This window comes from Rhodamnia argentea, chromosome 1 (assembly GCF_020921035.1).
Source record: "Rhodamnia argentea isolate NSW1041297 chromosome 1, ASM2092103v1, whole genome shotgun sequence".
In the NCBI taxonomy this organism is placed as follows: domain Eukaryota; kingdom Viridiplantae; phylum Streptophyta; class Magnoliopsida; order Myrtales; family Myrtaceae; genus Rhodamnia; species Rhodamnia argentea.
Window position 1 is genome coordinate 14,387,191 of NC_063150.1, and position 21,432 is coordinate 14,408,622.

At 39.7% G+C, this 21,432-nt stretch overlaps 1 protein-coding gene across 1 annotated transcript; it reads left to right on the plus strand.

Annotated features, from left to right (window-relative positions):
• Positions 1 to 15,180: 15,180 nt before the first annotated feature.
• Positions 15,181 to 21,343, plus strand: LOC115729478 (protein PUTATIVE RECOMBINATION INITIATION DEFECT 1). The gene is made up of 9 exons (XM_048285417.1): positions 15,181 to 15,668; positions 16,014 to 16,123; positions 16,227 to 16,402; positions 16,655 to 16,960; positions 17,666 to 18,638; positions 18,744 to 19,452; positions 19,549 to 19,826; positions 19,938 to 20,604; positions 20,854 to 21,343. The coding sequence occupies exons 1-9, from the start codon at positions 15,183 to 15,185 to the stop codon at positions 21,079 to 21,081; spliced, it is 3,933 nt and encodes a 1,310-aa protein (XP_048141374.1). The 5' UTR covers positions 15,181 to 15,182; the 3' UTR covers positions 21,082 to 21,343.
• The last annotated feature ends 89 nt before the right edge of the window (positions 21,344 to 21,432 follow it).

Sequence of the window (21,432 nt, forward strand, 5' to 3'; positions counted from 1 at the left end):
CATCACCAAAAATTATGCCCCAAGTGGTGATTCTACGACACTATTCCCTTCACACGTCAGACAAAGTGCACCCGGTTCTATTTGCGAGACAAGGGATCCCCATGACTTTCTAAGCAGTTTCCTAAAAATAGTCCGAATCGAAATAAATCAGAAAAAGGAAAAGTGGAAACCAAAAGAAAATTGCTTAGAAAGTCATGGGGATCCCTCGTCTCACGAATAGAATAGGGTGCGCTTTGTCCGATGTGGGAAAGGAATAGTGTAGTAGAATCACCACTTGGGGCATAATTTTTTGTGATGTTGATAAGATGCTTTGCTCGTTCCTTTCATATCATATAATACAAGAAACAGAAAAGGAAAAAAAAAAAAGAAGAAGAAGAAACGTCAATTCTACGAGGAAAAATTTCATATTCACAGTTTCTCCAATCTCTTTTGACTCCGCCTATGTCCATCATCATTGATCTGGATGGTTGGTCTGTTTTTAAATCATAACTATCTATATCAAAAGAGTTGCATATTAGTTGAATAACAAAGATATGTTGCACATGACCGATACCGTATAGGTATCATTTATTCGATTTAGTTAGGTCATGTTCATACACATAAGTTTTAATCAAAATTTTGGTATCATATGTGCTTAAGTTGTTATCATATGGCGAACCCAAGTTGTTAGCCCTCATGTTTAAGTTGTTCTCGCTTGTGTGATTCCTCGGCCACGCATACTCTGTAGCTTCGCCATTGATTTTATCACTTTGATCTCCAATGTGAAAACCCCTCTCTAGCTCCTAGAGACCTACGTTAGATTGATTTCATTGCTAAATTCAGCCGTGTTTGCCTATTGTTACATGCAAATTCAAAGGCAAGATCACACCTAGAGAGACAACTTGGAAGGATGGTAGAATGTAAGACTCGAGCTTAAAAATCAAAGAAAATAAAGGCCCAAAGCTCAATTACTTTGTAAAGCCTCTGCCCAAATAACTTTAAGAAGACTCTTTCCTCTTCCTCATTTGCAACGATCGTGTATTAAGAGAGAGAAAGAGAGAGGCAAGTAGAAGCAAAAGTCGGCAAAACGGAAAAAATTTAGGAGAAAATAGATAGAGGCCATGTTGTGTGCGTCCCCTGAGCATTCTGAAGGGTCAAATTAAGACCGTTTAGTAACGTCCGGTAAGGATTTTGTACTCATTGTTCATCTAATCAGAGAAATTTTTGGAGTTGAACCCTACATTCGGATCCATGTAAATTCTGAATTTCTAGGTCCAATATAGGAGTTGTTAAACTGTGCTATTATGTTTCCATAAAAAAAAATGCTATTATGTGAAAATGATAGTTTAAAACATTACGGAACCATGAGATTTTACAACAGCCATTCCTTGTTATAGTTTGGTCGGAATGAACTTTTAAAGTTTCGCATGCATTGCTACCCAATTCTTTTCTTCTTTTTTTGTTAAAATAACATTCCATTCACTTCTTCAACCGAAATAGAAGAAAGAAACATCTTTTTTTTTTTTTTTGGTCAAGAAAAACATCTTAGTGCAAAGAGCACAACTTCAAACCAAAACAAATCTAAGACAACTTCAAAACAAAACAAGCTCCAAGTAACAAGAGAAATAATCACAACAAGATTATTCTTAGGTTGTCTTTTGGGACAGTTTTTACTTGTCTTAGGCTGTCTTTTGAGTCATTGAAATTTAGGGTCATTTAGTACTTCAAAATGGCTTTCTTTCGGCAATAAACTCACTTGAATTAGTGTGGTAGAAAGAGGTATAGCACGAGAAAGAGTGGTTATTCTTCGCGTTAGTGGTTATTCATTGTGTTTAGCCATTCTTGAGGTCTTTTGTCGACTTGCAGTGGACGTTTTGACTCCAAAATGGCCTCCCATAGTCAAGTCTTATAGTTATTTATCTGATTTTTTATACTCATTATTCACCTAATGATAGAATTACAAGTTCATCAGCTCGAGTAATTTTCATGGTTTGGTTAGATTTTCTCAACTGAATGGGGTTTATATCTTCTTTGAATTTGTAAACTCATGTATTGAAAGTGACAGAAATTAGACATATTTTGAGTTGTGAAACGCATAACACGACATGATGTTTATAAAGGAGGGAAAATAATATTAGAGCATAAAATTTGAATCAGGCATTTGCAGCACTTACGATTATTATGAAGTTGCATGGTAAAGCATTTCTAGAAATGGTTTATGAATTGATCATTTGTGAAGCTATGATAGGAATTGCAAAATGCTTATTGATTTGAAAACATGGTTTATGAATTGTGTTCCGTTATGAAAGGATATATGTTTTGGTTTATGAAAAATATTTGAATTTGTAATATTGATTTTGGGTTGATTTTTTGTGGATTATTAGAGTTTGATGGTTTAATGCTCATTATCATTGTGAACCCGATTGGGGTTCCTGGGTATGCATACGAATTTTGGGATATCTTTCTAGCTGAAGCCACCAGGTAATAATAGATGGGGACCTTGCTAAGGGAGAATCTTGGCCGCCTTATCACTAGGCATTATGCCATGACCATGGTTGGATATTGAGTATAAGATGGATCAATAAAAATTGACCATTAATATGTCATTTGATATTGATCAATCAAATGGATCATTTATGTTAATTTTGATATTATGGATTGAATGGGTACTTTTGTTTCTAACAAAGCTTTTTTGAAAAAGGATTTAACTCTTTTTTTATATCGTACATCTAAATAATCTATATTATTCACTTGAGTTCTAATTGCTCAACCCATTCATTGCAAATCTTTTTCAGATTCTTCAGCTAGTGACAAGTAAAATGAAAGCGATATCTATGGGAAACTTTTGGCAATTGGATTATGGGTACGAGTTTAGATAGTTTGATATACCTAAAATGATACTTGTTTTGGTTTTGTTCCTAATTTTGCGAAGTATATACTAGTCTTGGTGGATTTAAGAACTCTTATTTTGTAACCAACTCTATGTTTTAGAAGTTATATAGACGTGTGTATATATACATATATATATACACACACACATAGATAACTTGTTTGTGTTGGTTTATACTTAAATATGCATCCTTCATATAGGTTGACAATCGTGTCATTCCTCTATTCTTGTAGAAATTGGGGTACTACTTTAAATAGAGAAACTAAATCAACATTCACTTATATGAGAGTCTTATGTAAAATTGTTAATCTTTTCATATCAAGGAAAGTGCCGGAAATGAATATAAGATGTAAACTACATGAACTATCTTACAAACATGTTATCCTCTCATTCACGATTTCGTCTAGACGGGCCTTCATGTAATAGTCCCATACCTAATTTACAAGATGAAAAGGGCCAGAGAAAAAGGTAAAGTGTTCTAGACTTTTAGGCCTTAACCACATAACAAGCTCTACGGGTGAGGAAAAAAGACTACTCGGATCAGACCAAACCGGAACCGATCGGTATGGTCCGGTTCTCCGATGCCCCGGTCTGATTTTAGGTTCCATAAAAATGGAACCGGTGATTTTTTGTCCGGTTCCCAATTCCGGGGGTGAAACCACCCACTTGAATTGCCCGGACCGAACCGGCTATTTTTTTTTTTTAAAAATCTTTAGAAAAACCGTTTAAACTCTTTGTCTTGTCCAAGGAGTTGGGCTTCTTCTTCTCACTGGCATCTTCTAAGAAGCAAATAGGAAAAAGAGTCTTCACCTTTAGTTTTGTCGGTCCGGTTCTTGGTTCCGAGCTGGCAACCGAACTAATGAGCTCTTACCATGTATTTACTGTTCATGACCAATGATTTCTAAAATCATACCTTACCGACTAGTTCATGTGGGAGCAACTCCGACCATCCGCTTTAGTTCATACCCTCTAACGTTTTTTAGGGATGAACACGGTTCTAGGGTAGAACCAGAAATTGGAGAACCATACCAGTAGTTCCCGATTTGGTTTCAAGTTTTAGGGAGATAGGGTCCGGTTCTCGGTTCCCTTTATTTAGGAACCTCTAATTTTGGTTAAGTTCTTGGTTCTTAGATAGAATCAAACCAGAATCAAAACCGACATTAGAAACCGCCAAAAAAAAACCCTAAAAGAAGCAATTTTTGGAGCAATTTTTCGTGGCCAATCGAAGACTGGTGTTATATGGTTTAGATTGTATGTCACATGTTTTGAATTTTTTATTGTTTGTCTTATTTTACATGTTCATCTTTAATGAATTGTCCACTACAATTAGATTGTAATTATTGTCTTTGTTCACCATTTTTTCATACTTGAACACTAGACACTATAAACTTGTAAATTCGTATTTGCATAAGGCTTATATCGTATTGGACTTGTTTCATAGATTTTGCATTATGGTTATTTGTTGGGGTCATTATATGTTGTGGATGATATTTTTCTAAGTAATTCAACGGTTGTTAAGATCTTATGATTTTACAATCTGCTTTTACAAACCCCTTAGAGGTTGTTGCATTCACTCTCATTTTGCTTAACTAAAAATGCAAAAAGAAAGAAAAGAAATTGGCGGGTTCCCGGGTACCCTGAAAACCGTGATAGGATAGGTTCTAACTTCCAAGGTACGATGAATAGGTTTCGGGTTTCAAAAAATGAGGAATATGCTTGGCGAGTAGATTCTATTTTCCAAGTGAAACTTGAAACCACCCACCCCTATCATTTTTAGCCAAAATCGATCATACCGGCCATCTCTCGAAAAAATTATATAAATGAACAAGATCAAAATTCAAATTGGCTCAATTACTTAGGGTGCATGTGGTAACACTTCTGCTTTATAAATCAACTTCATGCCAAAAGTTGATTTTTCCACTTCTATAGAGAAGTAATTTTTTTTATTTCTTCAAGTGGCTCTAAAACTACATCTAGAGCAAAGAAATGTTGTAGAAGTAGAAAAATGAAATTACGTAACCAAACGGATTTCTGCTCCAAAAGTTCTTATGGAGCGAAAATCTAAAAATGTTGTCATACGCGCCCTCAATAACCAAAGGTCACATTGGGTCCACCATAGAATAAGGTTTAGGTGAATGTGTTGAAGACTTATTCTTGTATCATTCCTTATCTCATGTAGAAGTTGGTTTGGACATTTGGAATTTTCTTGGGAACTTGGAAGTTGGGAAGTCTATTGTGTCTTTAGGTGATTTGTCCTGTTTGGATCCCTGATTTTGAGTTTGATTTATTTTATAATTCTTAGAATCTTGTGGATTTGTGATGCGAAAGCGCAAGCAAGAACCCTTCTTTTGCTCTTTTTCTTTTATGCGTTTTCTATGTAGTTTTTTTCCCTTTTTTCTAGTATTTTTCTTATATGAGCATTCCTACATGAACTAGTTCTTGGTGTAGATTTTGCCATACTTTATCATTTTTCATAAATAGAAATTTGAGATATATGGATATATCTATTTCATGTCACCACAAATTGAGACTAAAGCAAGTGTTGGATTCAAAGCTGGTGTTAAAAATCATAAACCGACTTATTATACACCTAACTATGAAATCAAAGATACTGATATCTTGACAGCATTTCGAGTTGGTCCTCAACCTAAAGTTCCTCATGAGGAAACAAGGGCTACGGTAGCTGCTGAATCTTCTATTGGTACATGGACAACTATGTGGACCTCCCAATTTTTCTAGGATTATAACTGCAAGTAGCCGACCATTTTTTTTTTTTTTTTAAATATTTTCACGCTTTGACACGATTGTTGCTTGGGGATTGTTTAGCGTATCTTCAAGCGGACCTGAAACTTCGGTGCATAGGGAGCAAGCACTAAGGCAACTATTAGAGCTTGCCGTACAAACTAATAAATGTTCTTATTTTTCACTGTTAGGATTGGCGCACAATCGCAATGAAGTAAAAGAAGTGAGAAAGAGAAAAATTGAGAGACGGGATTTTATCCTAGTTCACCTTAAACTAGGGCTATGTCTAGCATAGGATTTCACTATATTAGCACTTCGCACCTCTCGTTACATCACTTAGTTACAAGCGAAAAATAGTATATATATATGTGTATATATATTATATATAGCCGTAGCTATTAATGAATCCAAGCCCAAACTATTAATGACAAATTATAGGTTTAAATCGTAAAAGCCCTCTAGTGTCCAGGAGGCGCTGCCCCCTTGAGACCTCGCTGAGGTGGCTCTCCCGGACCCCCGCCAGCTTAGCATGAAAGGGGACACACGTGCTTTCCTATCGCAGGAGAATATGAACCACACCCCAACATTCTCTTACTTGGTGAATACTTCCTATACTTCTTTAGACCCAACTCAATTGTACAGCATTTATACTTTTCTACAGTCATTGTCTTGGTAAAAAAATCTATACTATTCACTATGTGTCAACTTTTTTCAACACTACAATGTTCTATTCTACTTTCTCTAAAATGAAATGATATTGTATGTCAATGTGCTTTGTTTTTGCATGAAAAGCGGGATTCTTAGCCAAGAATATAGCACTCTAGCTATCACACCCAATATTCACTCCTCCTGTAGTAAAATCAAGCTATTTACACAATCTGTTCATCCGGATGACTTCTTTAGTAGCATGAGTAAGAGCTATATACTCTACCTCGGTAGTCGATAAAGCAATCATGCTCTGTTTTTTGCTCATCTAACTCACAACTCCACCAAATAAAGAAATAACATAACCGGTGGTCGTCTTCCTACTATAAATGTCACCTTCCCAATCAGCATCAACAAAACACTTGAGTTCTAATGCTTGCTATCCCTTTGACTTTTTCATGCCTTCATAACATAACCCAAAGTAAGATGTACCGCTAAGATAACAAAGTACTCTCTTTGCAGCTATCTAATGCTCTTTCCCCGTATTAGAAATATATCTGCTCAATACTTCCCTCGCATGATCAATATCCGGATGAGTATACACCATGGCATACATTAAGCTCCCTACTATGCTTGCATATGGAATTACTTCCATCTCTTCAGCTTCCTCTTTAGTCTTGGGATACTGGAGCACCGATAACTTGGAATTTATGGACATGGGGTCTTCACTGGTTTACAATCTTTCATGTTGAACTTCTTCAACACACTTTCAATATATTTCTTCTAGCTTAATCACAACTTCACATTCTCACGCTCCCTTTTTATTTGCATGCCTAAGATGAAATTTGTTGGGCCTAGATTTTTCATCTCAAACTATTTTGCCAACAATCCTTTTACGGTGCTAATCATTCTCATATTATTCCCAACTAGCAGCATATCATCAATATATGGTTAAAAAAAATCATCATCTAACCTCTTCACATAGACACAATGATCAGCATCACAATGAACAAAGCCAAGTTTCAAAGTATAGGAGTCAAATTTTTGGTACCACATTCTTGGAGATTGTTTCACGCCATACAAAGACCTATTTAGTTTACAAACAAAATCTTCTTTTCCTTTGACCACGAACCCATCAGGTTGCTTCATGTAAATATCCCCCTCCAAGTCATCATGTAAGAAAGTTATTTTTACATCAAGTTGCTCTACCTCCGGATTATATGCAGCTGCTACAAATAAAACAAGTCTTATGGAATTTAATTTAGCAACAGGAGAAAAATTCTCACCATAATTGACTCCCTTTATCCGCAAGTACCCCTTCGCAACGAAACGAGCTTTATATCGTTCTATATCTCCATTTGCAGGCATCTTCTTCTTGAATGCCCGCTTTAACCAATTGCCTTCTGAATTGAGGGTAATTTTACCAAATTCCATGTTTTCTTTTTATCTAATGAGTCCATCTCATCTTTTATGACTTTCTCCCACTATTTGGCATCTTTCGTGCTTCTTGCTTCCTTGACGGTGTTTGGATCATCACCTGTTACGGTCATAGCACAATTTTCAATACTAGCAAATAAAGTATACCTCTCAGGTGGTCTTCTCCGCCATGTGGACCTCTTTAAGGTCGGTTCGGGTGGTGCTTCAACTTCGAACTCAGTGTCGGAATCTATAATATCATCATCCACATCGGGCTCATCGGTTTCAGAATCTAAATTTTCTATTTTAGCTTGTGTGGCTTCTGTCTCTCCCTACAAACCAACAACTAACTCAATCGTCTGTGGTTCTTCAAGAGCTTGTGAAACAATTTGATTTATCTTAGATTCTCCGAACACCACATCACTGCTGTAGATAATACGTTTTATATCAAGATTCTACAGGTTATACCATTTAATACCATCCTTGTAACCAATGAAGATGCACTTCTCTGACTTGCTCTCAAGCTTATTCCTCTTTTCCCTTACCATATGTACATACGCTTCGCAGCCAAACACTCTAACGGGAGATATGTCCGGTTTCTTCCCGAACAATGCCTCAAACAGTGTTTGGTCCTTCAAAGCTAATATGGGAGACCTATTCTTTAGATAACACACGGTAGTCATTGCTTCCGCCCAAAATTCAGTTTGTCACGCCTTGATCCCCGATCCCGCAACAACCCTACCAAAACGCCTCGGGTCATAAAAGGATGACGTCCCAGGCACGTCATCGACCCATTATTTTATTTTATTATTAAGCGCATACGAAACGTGTAACTCCCAAACAATTATAAAATACACATGGATAGAAAAGCGGGAAATCACTCCGGACAATCCTTTTTATTTATTTACTATTAACCCTAGGAAGAACATATATATATATATATATATATATATATAAGCCCTACCTCAGAGCCACTTCCTACAACCCTCAAAAATACCGGATTAGGATTATGGGTTAACACTACTTTATGCTATTCAAAAAGAATCTGCAAACACTTCAGGCTTCCAACTAAGGACCCGAAAAATAGTTAACAACAACGGGGTGAAATATAAAATCTCGGTGAGTCAACGCCTAAGTCCGAGTAGGACATCGACTCGCTCAAGGCATCCTAAGCATGTAATACAAAAACAATGGTAAACTAATAGCGTGCGATCCTTTAACGGTTTACCTATCACAGAATCAAATCCAAAATCAACAGTCCACCATCAAGCACATGCGAGCTTACCCCACCTTGGTCCACACATTAAATAATTCATATATAACATGCAATCAAATGCATACAAGCGAGGCATATAACCAGAACACTCATCACAAATTGCATGCACAATGCACTACACATGTTCCGGTTATTAACGACCATTCTCGGTCTTAGTAAAACCATGCTCTTCTGGCAGAATCGGGCATCGTTCCATTCCTTCAGCAACGGCAACCGACAAACCATGTGGTTCCAAGTACCCTCGGCATTGACTAACGGTCAGGCATTCATGTAGGGAGCGTCGGTTCGTCACAAGCTGCGACCGGCATCTAATAAGTCGTGTGGTTCCAAGTACCCTCGGCACGAACTTGCCAAGCTCGAACCCTCGTACCCGGGGGTCGGCTTCGTCCTCACGTACCCGAGAAGGCGGTATCCATTATGTGACCACACACGCACGAAGGTAATCAGCCAATTTATATCTTTGCATTTAACCCAATGCACACTCACAAACAATCGTGCCCAAAACTTGGCTCAAGGTTATTTTTATGCTTAAAATGTCGGTCCACACGTAATCACATAAATGCAAATATTTGTTGAGAAAAATCTCTAGACGGTTTTGAAGTTGACAAAACAATCCAAGTACTTTTGTGTTTTGAGATAATGTCGTGATTTACTTATTTTTCAGATTATCCTTTGATATGGAGATGCACGGGATTGAATCTAGCAAAAGGATTTGGCTCAAATGTTGTTTCTGAGAGTCTCAGACGCTGGTTCGAGCTCGGATGATGAGCGAGGATAGCTGAGACGTTGGAATGACGCTCAAGCTCCGAGAGAAGTACTTCACGAGCAGTAATTAGAATTTCAAGAGAAATACAAATTGAGCTTAATAAATGCATATCAACGGACGCCATCGAGCTGGATCATTTTTGAAGATTCTCGGTGCGAGAGATCAATCAAGGATGCGGAACCAAGGAGACAAACAAAGACTTTTCAAATGGAAGAAACCATCTATGGAAACTCATAATCATAATTGTATGGACGATTTGATCCAAGCGGGGAAGACTTTCTTTTGGCGATCCCCCACGACTAAGAGATCTTCTTTTGGTAATCATCTCGTCCAAAAGGATAAATTTGGAGAGATCTCTTCTAGATGTCTTGCAACGGCTATATTGGAGGTGGAAGAGTACAAAAGACATCTCGAAGGCGATAGGAAAAGAGAGATCGGCGTTAAGAGGGAAAAGTGTTCATGATTCTTAGATAGAGTGAACTCCATTTCCAATACACTTCTTGATCCATCCATTGTAATTGTGAGGAGGTGTACACACAAGTGTTGAAAACTAGGTGTAAAGTCTTGCGTGTCAAGGAGAACAACGATCCGTAACCTCTAAGCGGCTTACTAATGGAATCCAGCCAATTGGCTGTCAGTCGAAGAAGTGGACGTAGGCTTAACCAAAGCCGAACCACTATAAACCCTCTATGCAGTTTTCTTTATCTCTTACTTTGATCACTCTAGATATCTTGTAATAGTTAAACTACACACAAACTCCACGCATTGATCATATTACGTATCCCGCATCAATTGAATTACTTGCTCGTTGTGATACACTCTGTCTCCATTATTCGAGATCTTTGTTTTATACCGTATGATCTAAATTCTGCAATAAATTCTTAAAATCACACTCTATCACCTATTCACCCCCCTCTAGGCGAAATCACTAGCCACCAACAATATTGTCCACTAGACTTTGCATATATATATATATATATATATATATATATATATAATGACCAGTGATAACGATCAAGGCACTAAACAGTCATCAAACGGTTACCCAATAATAATAATCCAATAATTAACAACTAAATAATTATCGCAGTTCTAATTAATTGATTTAATTACAACTTAATTAGCAATTAATAAATCTCGAATATAAATAATTAAATCCATCTTAATTAATTAACCCGGCTTTAGTTAATTAATCCATCTCGATCAATTAATCCAGACTTCGATTACTTGTCACCTTAATAATAAAGCGATCCGATTTCGGGCAAATAATACAATTATAATTTAAATAAATACATCTGGCACCCGCTAATTATTCTAATTGCAGTCCACATCAGTTATTCTAATTCTCAAACGCAGTTAACGCCCTAATCAGAGTTTAGGGGTCGACTTACTACTCCGATGTTCTATGTAGAGTCGGGTGCGAGGCGGCGAAAACGGCGACGTGAGTCGGGATTGGGGCTCGAGTTACTGTTCGGGTCGGGTCGGATCAATGGGTTTCAGGTCGATTCGGATCGGGTGAAGTTCGGGTCGGGTTCACCTAGTGGCACGGGTCGGGTCTTGCAGGCTACTGTTCACGGCATGGAGGTTTTGGGTGGGTGGGGTGGAGGAGGCGGCGTCGGGGGTTATCACGGGTGGCTGGAGGTAGTTGGAGCCGACTAGCGGAAGCCGGTGGTCGGCGGTAGGGCAAGTTGGATGGCGGCTCGACGAAGGCGAGCTCGGGCGACCGGGTCGCGAGCTCGCGGATCTTGGTCGGGCGGAGGTCGGAACGGGGTTGGGTCGGGATCGTAGGTGAGCTCGGGTGGTCATTGGGTCAGGGGGTGCGGGGTGGCTGACAAGCGCTAGGATGAGCTCGGTTCACGGCGGCGTCAAAGGTGACGAGACGAGGGACGACGGTGCTGTGGGTCTCAGGTGCCGAGGGTGGCTGTCAAATCGAGGTCGCGGCGTTAACGAGGCGACGGCGTAAAGGATGACCTGCCGGAGTGGTGCGACGGCACACGAAGGCGGAGGTTGGGTGGTGGTGGCAACCGGGCGTGGTAGTGTGGCGGTCTGGCGTCGGGTGGGTTGCATAGAAGAAAAAAGAAGAAGAAGTTGAAGGCAAAGAAGAAGTATAGTAGGGAGGAGTTGTCGCGTAGAAGAGAGGGTAAGAGAGGGAGAGAGAGAAAAGAAAAGAAAAGAAAAAGGGGGGGCAGTCAATCACGTGGGGGAGGGGAGGAGAGAGAGAGAGAGCATGGGGAAGGGGGAACGACTAAAGTGATGGAAAAAAAGAAGGTGGGGTCTACCTTTAATCAAATCAAAATTAATTTTCTTGTCTTATACTACTAAAAATCTAAGGGCGGATTGGTAATTTGGCAAAATGGGTACCGGTAGTCATTTGGCTCAATTGACTGAGGGCAAAATTAGAATTTTGGCATTTAGGGTTCGGACAAGTCTGAATTTGCGCACGAAAGGTCTCGACACTACGAGTCAACGTTTGACAATTCAAACTTGACTTTCTCTAACGGATGTCCCAAAACAACCAATCGTCGTCTCTTAAATTCTCAAAATCTAGATTTTATTTTCCACGTTGGAATTCATAATTTTTCTTACGGATACCAAATTTCCAAGACGTCACACAATTGCTAAACCTGTACCACTCGGCATCCTTCCGGCTTCTTCATGAGAGATCGATTAAGCCTCTCCGCCACGCCATTTTGCTGAAGTGAATATAGGGCATTTTTTTTTTTTGCCTTACAATACCACTGGTCGCACAGAATTGATCAAATTTATTTGAACGGAATTCTCCCCTATTGTCATTCCGCAAAACTTTAATATTTCTATCAAACTAATTTTCCACCAAAGTTTTGAACTCATGAAATTTTTCAAACACATCATCTTTTTTCTGCAAGAAACATATCCACACATGTTTGGAAAAGTCATCAATAAAAGAAATATAATACCTTGATTTTCCAAACGATGCTACGGGTGTAGTATAGACGTCACCGTGGATTAAATCCAGAATCCCTTTCGCTCTCGCTCCTACAAATTTAGAAGACACTCGATTCTATTTCCCATGTATACATTGTTCACAAAATCCGAAACCCATAGAAAAGCTTGGGATTTCATCCACCATCTTCTTTGAAGTAAGGGGTCACCTGTCCTTTCTCATTGATATGACCCAATCTCCGATGCCACAGCATCGCAGAATCTTCTTCCACATGTTATGTGATATAGCTCTCACCACTAATTCTTGTACTTTTCAGTAATTTCCATAGTTTTCCTTTCCATTCCCTTATAGCAATCACCATAGATCCACTAGTTAGCTTGCATGAATACTTACCGTTGGTAAAAATAATATCGACATCCGCCATAGTTCCCACAAAAATAAAAATCCTGGTAAGACTAGAAATATGCATCATATCCGGAAGATTCTTGACTATCTCATCTTTCATCTTCAACTTCACATTTCCACGACCAACAATATCAAGCGTCGCATCATCTGTCATCCACATCGTACCTCCACGATGTGATTCATAACAGCAGAATCAATCTCTATGAAGCGTCATGTGGAAAGACGCTCCAGTATCAATTATCCATGCATCGCAATCAACCTGAGATGAGTTGCAAATGAGATACATGTCTTCCACGTTATTGTCATCATCCTTCTTTGTATTAGATGATGGTGCCTCATTTGGCTTCTCTATACTCATACTTTTGCTTCTACAATCCTTCTTCAAGTGTCCAGCTTTTCCGTTCTTCCAACACTTTATTTCAAATTGATCTCGACTTTTAGATCTTCCTCTAGATTTATTCCTAACACCAAATTTGGATTTAGACCGTTCACTACTCCTTCCTCTTACGAAAAGAGCCTCATTCATTGCATTATCATAACCTGCTCTCTTCATTTCCTCATATAATAAAGCGATACAACATTCTCAAAGGACAACACACTAATACTAGTGTTGATCGAAACAATTATATGTTTCCATGAATTCGGTAGTGAACGGAACAAAGCACATGCTTTATCTTTCTGATCCAGATTAACATTAATAGATGTAAGCTGCCCACATATAGTATTAAACTCGTTTAAGTGTGCAGAAAAAGAATCACCTTCACTTATCCGAAGGTTGTATAGCCACTTCTACAAAAATAACCTATTCGTGAGCGACTTGCTTTGATAAAAGCTTCCCAATTTAGTCTAGAGATCCTTCACCGTCTTCTCGGAGGTCGCATTCACCAAGACATTATCAACGAGGCATAGCCATACCGGGCTTCGCCCCTTCCGATCGCTGCTAATCCATGCTTTCAATTGATTTGATGTAGACGCAATCTCCTCCTCTTTTGCCTTCTTCTTGGTAATTCCCTAAGGCTTATCTTCTTCGGTCATGAACCACGGATCCCTATCCACGAGCAAAGCCTCCATCTTCAATTTTCATAACTCGAAACCCTTTCCTCCGAACTTCTCCACTTCAGTTCGCGATTGACCGATAGACATTTTCCCAAGATTCGATTTTTCAAATCTCTATTCACCAAGAAAACCCTAACCTCAAACCTAGGCTCTAATACCATATGTTGGGATCGACACACAATTGTAGCGAAGAAAAAGAAGCGAGAAAGAGAAAAATTTGATACGCGATATTTTATCTTGGTTCACCCTTAAATTAGGATTACGTCCAACAGAGGATTCTACTATATCATCACATCGCACCTCTCGTTACATCACTCAGTTACAAGCGAAAATGAGTATATATAGTAGTAGCTATTCATGAGTCCAAGCACAAACTACTAATAAAAAAATTACAGGTTTAAATCGTAAAAACCTTATGGTGTCCAAGGAGCGTTGCCCCCTTGAGACCTCCACCAAGAGGGCTCCCCCGAACCCCCGCCAGCTTAGGATGGAGCGGGATCCACTTGGTTTCCTATCGCGGAAAAGTATGAACCACGCCCCAACATTAACCCCTAAGTAAGATCTATTCATAGTTGATCAATCCCCCCCGGCATGACTTCTCATCCTATAACTATTCAATATCCTTATGAAGAATTAATTTTATTCGAGCGTTTCTGCGGAGGAAACCAACATAACTATATACATCCCACCAGTATACTACTATGCCCTCTCGACTAAGCATTGTACTAAACAAATATGGAGAATAAGGTATCTCTGAAGAAAAAATTTCTATTTTCCCTATTTCAAGAGGGATCATAACATCCATCTTAATTCTCACGGGCGGCTCGATTTCTTCTTCTTCTTTTTTCCTTATCAAATTGGTAATTAAGATTGTTATAGTTTATCGAGAATTTGACATGAGCACCACCCATTGCTACTCAAATCAATATTTGAATAAAAATTTGAGAAACAAGAGATAAATTGAGAATAATTTCTTATATCAGAAAATAAATAAGAAATTGCTCGTCAGGAAAACAATATGAAGCTACATCCTCGCGCCTAAAATTCAAATCATATCTCTCTCTCTCTCTCTCTCTGAACGACGATGTACTTCAACGATTGGCAGGAACCAGATGCGGAGCTCGCAGACGAAGTTGAAGAAGAAGAAGAAGAAGGAACAGAGGATTCATCGTCGCCTCCAAGCTCTTGCTCGCAAGGCCACAGATGTTCTCTCAACCTCAGGACTCGACATGGAGGCGCCATTTGCTTGCTCTGCCTCTCCAACCTCCTCACCGCCCCTCGCCCGCCCACCGTCCACGTCTCCTACGCCCTCTCCCAGCTCTCTCGAGCCCTCTCCGACCCCCCGTTCCTCCGATCTCTCCTCACCTTCCACGCCCACCTCCTCGTCTCCCCTCTCGTCCACGCGCTCTCCACCTCCGACGACGAGCCGATTGCTTGCCAGATCATCGACCTGGTCGTTCTTCTGTCGGATTCCGGCCGCGAATCGGCATTGGCTTGTGAGTTCGCGTCTAGGGTTTCGGGCCTGCTCTGTTCTCGCGCGCTGGGGTGGAGTCGACGCCAGGTTTATGTGGTAAGTGCCACTTCGCGAATTTGATGGCGTGTGACGAGAAAACGACCAAAATGGACGTTGACTGTGCAATTTAGTTCTGATTCGCAAAATTTTGGTCCGTTCTTTTCTCGTATTTGGTTTTCCTGCTCGTATCTTTCTCCTCTCCGTTTCCTCTGTGTTTGCGTGTGAACCCGCACATGCAAGCGTAAGTGTTTGAAATTTTGATTCCTCCTGTCCGTGATGCACTCATTTTCCTCCTTTTCCGCAAGATGAGGTCGTTTCAATTTAACAGTTGTGCATTGGGCAATAGGGTAGCAACTGGACAGAATTTCACCCATCTTAACGCATCGTGTCCCACAATTGCAGCTCCACTGCTTTGGAATCCTTCTAAACCATGGGACAATTGATGTTTATGCCTCAATTAAAGATAAACATGTCTTTGTTGTTCATCTTATGGATGGTCTTCAACTACCGAGGTAACAAGCAATATATGATGAGAGATCAAGACTTTATACATACTCTCGCACATATGATGTTCACACATCTTGAGTGTCGTGCTCATTTTGTCCATCCATGCAGTGATGATATCCAGGGGGAGATATTATTTGTGCTTTACAAGTTGTCAGTCCTCCAGCGGGAATATGGGGATGGTGACAAAAGTGAGCCTTTTGTTTCTTGTAGTCCCAAGCTCATACATCTGTCGTTGGATGTCCTCTTGAAGACCCAAAGTGATGATGTTCGCCTGAACTGTGTAGGTCTGTCAACTTCTGTATTACTTGGAAGTGTGTTAAAATTGCTCAGTCTCGGGTTATGCCTATATTTGAGGTTTGGCAACTGGCAGCAATGCTTATCTATCATTGATTGACAGTTTATCATTTGATTGATTGCCATTAAATGGACTTAGATACATCTGTTTGAAACAACTCATTTGCATCAATTATTTTAGCAGAATCCCTGTACATATGAACATTAATTACCCAACACTAATTTCGTTTTTCCTTGGTTAGCACTTTTGTCGATGCTGGTTCAGAGAGGGTTTCTCAAAGATCCATATGACGATTGTATGAGCAACTTGAGTTCTGTTGAAGCTGATAGTCCTGTGCAAGTTACAGATGATTTATCAGATATCTCTTCCCTCACCTTATTTTCAGAGGCCATCAAAGGTCCATTGCTTTCATCAGATGGTCAAGTCCAAATGGGCACGTTAGAGTTAGTTGCCTATTATTTACGTGAACTAAATTCAGTCAAGCAGTTTCAACTTTTGGTGGAAGCTAATATTGCGGATTATGTATTCGAAATTCTCAGGTTATCAGGCAAGTAATCTTTTACTCGAATGATGGCTGGGTCATTTTTCATACAAGGAAAAAGGCATTAACAATTAGCTTTCCAAATCATGAATTTGATGCTTTATGTGGGTGAAAGTAGCCATTTGTTCATTTTGTATACTTCATAAGTGCTTCTGATCAACATATAGGGAGGTCCTCCAGAAACCCAAGTAGATTGCTTGGCTGTTTCTTCATGAGAAAACGGCACACATGGTCTCTGGCATTTCCCGGTTCAAGAGAAGAAATATTTCAGGGTCTTGGGATGTTTGAGTGTCTTTTACCTTCTTTTATGGATTAACTAAAATCACACTTCCTTAAATGCCTTAATCCTGTATAATTGAAAATCCTCATTCTCGTGACAAAGGATTGATGTTGTTCGTTGATAAATAGAATGCAAGGATCCTGTCATCAGCTCTTGCCTTGGAGTTCTTGATCTCCTGATCAACATATAGGGAGGTCCTCCAGAAACCCAAGTAGATTGCTTGGCTGTTTCTTCATGAGAAAACAGCACACGTGGTCTCTGGCATTTCCCGGTTCAAGAGAAGAAATATTTCAGGGTCTTGGGATGTTTGAGTGTCTTTTACCTTCTTTTATGGATTAACTAAAATCACACTTCCTTAAATGCCTTAATCCTGTATAATTGAAAATCCTCATTCTCGTGACAAAGGATTGATGTTGTTCGTTGATAAATAGAATGCAAGGATCCTGTCATCAGCTCTTGCCTTGGAGTTCTTGATCTCCTGTCAAATGCTGGACAAGCTTTTACACAGAGACTTGCAGTTGGCTTTGCCTCTCTAATTCCTGTCTTTGCTTATGTTGCCGAGGTGCCTTTTCATCCTGGTCAGCTTCAGCTACTGAAGCTCGTCTTTAGTTGCATTTCTGACTGCCCTGGAGTGGCATCAACTTCACAAAGTGAACAATTAGCTGTTATTTTGGCAAGGATGCTTAGAAGATATAATGATGGTGAAACAGGCATGCTTTCAGAATCATTCATGCTGATATGCTCTATCTTGATGAGTATGATGAATTCCCCAACTTGTCATGATGTCTTAAATCTAACAACGTGCATTCAAGAGTCATTAAAAGATGCCATTTTGGCTTGTCTAAGTGCCACCAGAGAGCATACAGACCTCCTCCTGCATTCCTTGCTTCTACTGAAAGAGGCCTTTGCTTATGGTTGTGGAGGTTACCCTGTCAACAACTCCAACAAGAATGGATTGCAACATTGTGTCATCGATATATGTAGACGATGGCTATTGCCTTGGCTATGGACATCCATCAAAGGAGAAGAGGAGGATGAGGAAACTGTCCTGGGCGTTCTTGATATTTTTCATGCAATACTTATTCACAGCTATCACGACCGAACTAGTGAATTCGCAGAGGACCTGATATCTAGTTCTTGGTTCACCTTCTCATTCAGCTGTTTGGCTTTATATCCAACAGAGAGGATGAAAGGCCGAATTTATCTGATGATGAGTTCACTCATGGAAGTTCTACTTGGAAATGATTGTGGGCAGAACCTTAGGGATGCTGTGTCTTACCTTCCATCTGATCCAAATGATTTGCTGTTTCTGCTGGGGCAAGAGAGTTCCCATAATCTGCAGTTGTCATTTTGTCAATCTGCGGCCCTCCAAATTTTGTATTGTAGTTCTTTGTTTGATGAAAGGTATTTAGCCTGCCCATCCTGAATTCATGTATTTAGCAATATGATGTGTGGTCCATTGTAGTCCATTAATTCCCATATCGTACTTAACATAAGCATCTTTGGCAGGCTTGCAGCTGATAAAATTGTGTTAGCTTCCATTGAACAATTCATCCTTGTCAATGGGTGTAATCTAACAAGCACTTCTATGAGTTCGTCAACTGCTATTCAACTAGTTGCTGTATATAGTCTGTATAGGGGTCTTGCCAAGATGAGCTACCAAATGCCATATAGTCCAGAAGCTGAGAGGCTCTTTATACAACTAGTCACCAAAAGTGAATTGGATCTGCTGTCTGCTAGAATTCACCCTACGTCACTTAAATGGTTGTTTCAACAAGAGAAACTCTGTGAATCACTGTCTTGTCAGATCTTGACGTTCTGCAGAATTAGTCCCAAATCTGACAACCCATTAATTGTCCATGGGAAAAAGGTACATGGTCTGGATGTGCAGTTGATTGCAGAATTGGTGGCAGCAGAAGACAATTACGCTGCAAAACTTCTTGTGTACATATTTGAAGAGGTTGTCACAGAAAATAACCAAGAGAATGACTTGACTTCAGTATTGAATCTCATGGAAGATGTCATACGTATGTTTCCTGAGGCTTCTAACAGATTATGCTTGAATGGAATAGCAAAGGCAATTCACATCTTCTATAATGAATCAAGCCCATCTTCACAGGTATACACAGCCACAGCAATTTTCATTTTCAACATATTGAGTTCAGTTGACTCAGATGCTCTTGCTGATGATGAAGCTTGGGTTGCAGTTGCTTTGAAGGTGACTGTCTAGATAACTCCACCTAGTATAAGTTCTGCCCTAGATCTCACTATTAATGCAGGGTAGCTGACTCCACTTTGTTTCATTTTCATATAGTTGATGGATCACTTGATCTACTCGGGCGACATAGGAAAGTGCTCTACTTGTTGCTTGATTCTTGGCATTTTGTGTTTGGTTTTGCACCACTCAACAAATGGAGCACTAGTGAAGGCTTCAAAAACTGTTCTTCTCAACACTTCATTGGCATCAACCTTGTCCAGTGCTATTCATATGGCCTGTCCGAATGGACCAGCAATGGATAACATTGATGAGGGAACAAAGGCTGGAGAAACTTTGTTACATGTGCTTTTATTGCACTATTTTGCTTTCAAAAGGTTAGCTATCTGAACCTTTTAGTTTATCAAAGAGAAAGGTTAGCTATTTGATTGGATGTCCCAAATTGGAATTTATTCTTAAGAAAAAGTACTGACACATACCTTTCTTAGCATGCATGCCATTTTACCAAGTGCAGTGGACTGGGATAATCTGATTGGTCAATCAACATGCGTCGGGACACGTCCTTTCTTAAGCATCAAGTGCCATGACTTGTGCAGGCTGATGCATTTCGGACCTCCTCTTGTCAAGCTCGTCGCTTCACACTGTCTGTTGGAGTTGTTTATTAGGTTATCCGAACAGAGAGACAGCAAGCATGAGGACCTATGCACAAATAAATACTGGATGTCACTGATGGCTGTATTTGAAGGCTTGCTTTTGTACAATGATACCAGAGTGGCAATGAACAGTAGCCTTTGCCTAGCAATGATCTTGAAGTGGGAAATACAGAAAGTAGCAGAAATATTCAACAGGAGAAGAATGTGGTGCAGATTGATTTTGGAAGAGTTGGTGATATCTCTGGCAGCTCCGTCTTTAGTGTCTAAATCTTCCACTAATCACCACAAGGCTGCTATCATCGTAGCTGTAGCACTACTGAAGCTACCTAAAGTTCCAGAATGGCTGCGGTCGGTGTTTAATGATACCTTCTTGACTGGTATACTCAGAAACCTCACAGGCAGTAACTTGAGCGCAGAGATTTTCCTCCTATTGCGTGAGCTGTTGAACTCTAAGCTCCTGTGTGCTGATGATCATGTGGCTAACCTAAACAGGGTGCTTCAGGTATTTTTTTCCTTTTCATCTTGCTCTGCTACTAGTGTACTTTCCCCTTGGCATGTTTCCCATGAGCTTTGGAGTCACCTGCGGCTGAGTAGCTTCCTTGTGTCCAGTCTTCACATTTTCATCCTCTCCTCTGGATGGCTAGATAATACGCAACTTTTGTGGAAAGTGAAAGTTGATTTCAACTACTGTTTGAAGAATGCAAGGACAGGTAACGCTGGACCAATAAGTTGACAAATCTATGTAATGCAGGAATCCCGGAGCCGCACGTACGGTGAAAGCATGAAAGCAGAAAGCAAAGAGAAATGTCTAAAGAAGGTTATTGCCGTTGACGACGACACAGGAGCAACTATCGATTTTCTCATCGATCTGATTGCTTCTGATTCTCGACGAGCAGAGTCTTATGGAGGACTTCAAATTGGCAAGGAGAGATTGCTGGATGAGATAGAAATGTTTTTTCAGGTCGATAGCAGCAGATGATGTTACAAGACACTCATAGAGTTCCCATTATACCGTGGTATCATATTTTTGATAGACAAAGATCCAACATTAAAAGTTTCAAATGAAATCACACCAACATATAAAGTCATTACACATCTAAACTCCAGAAACTCCTCGCAAGTAAAACCTTAGGAAGAGATGCACAGACATCCAGTGACAGGAGGATGAATATGAATATGCTCAATGGAGGGGCAACTATCTTATTTGGCCAAACCATCATCAAAGAAGTCATCATGCAAATGTTGATCCGCAAATGTTCTTTTTATTTTTTTTTCAGCACAAATTGGATTTTGTGGTTATATTCGAAATGACGATAATCATAATCATACT

Bases quoted from the DNA above. Each gene is read 5' to 3' on its own strand.
- LOC115729478 (XM_048285417.1), top strand. From the start codon at position 15,183: ATGTACTTCAACGATTGGCAGGAACCAGATGCGGAGCTCGCAGACGAA. The intron at 19,453-19,548 runs GTGACTGTCTAG...ATTTTCATATAG, and splicing joins GGGTTGCAGTTGCTTTGAAG to TTGATGGATCACTTGATCTA. The intron at 19,827-19,937 runs GTTAGCTATCTG...TACCTTTCTTAG, and splicing joins CACTATTTTGCTTTCAAAAG to CATGCATGCCATTTTACCAA.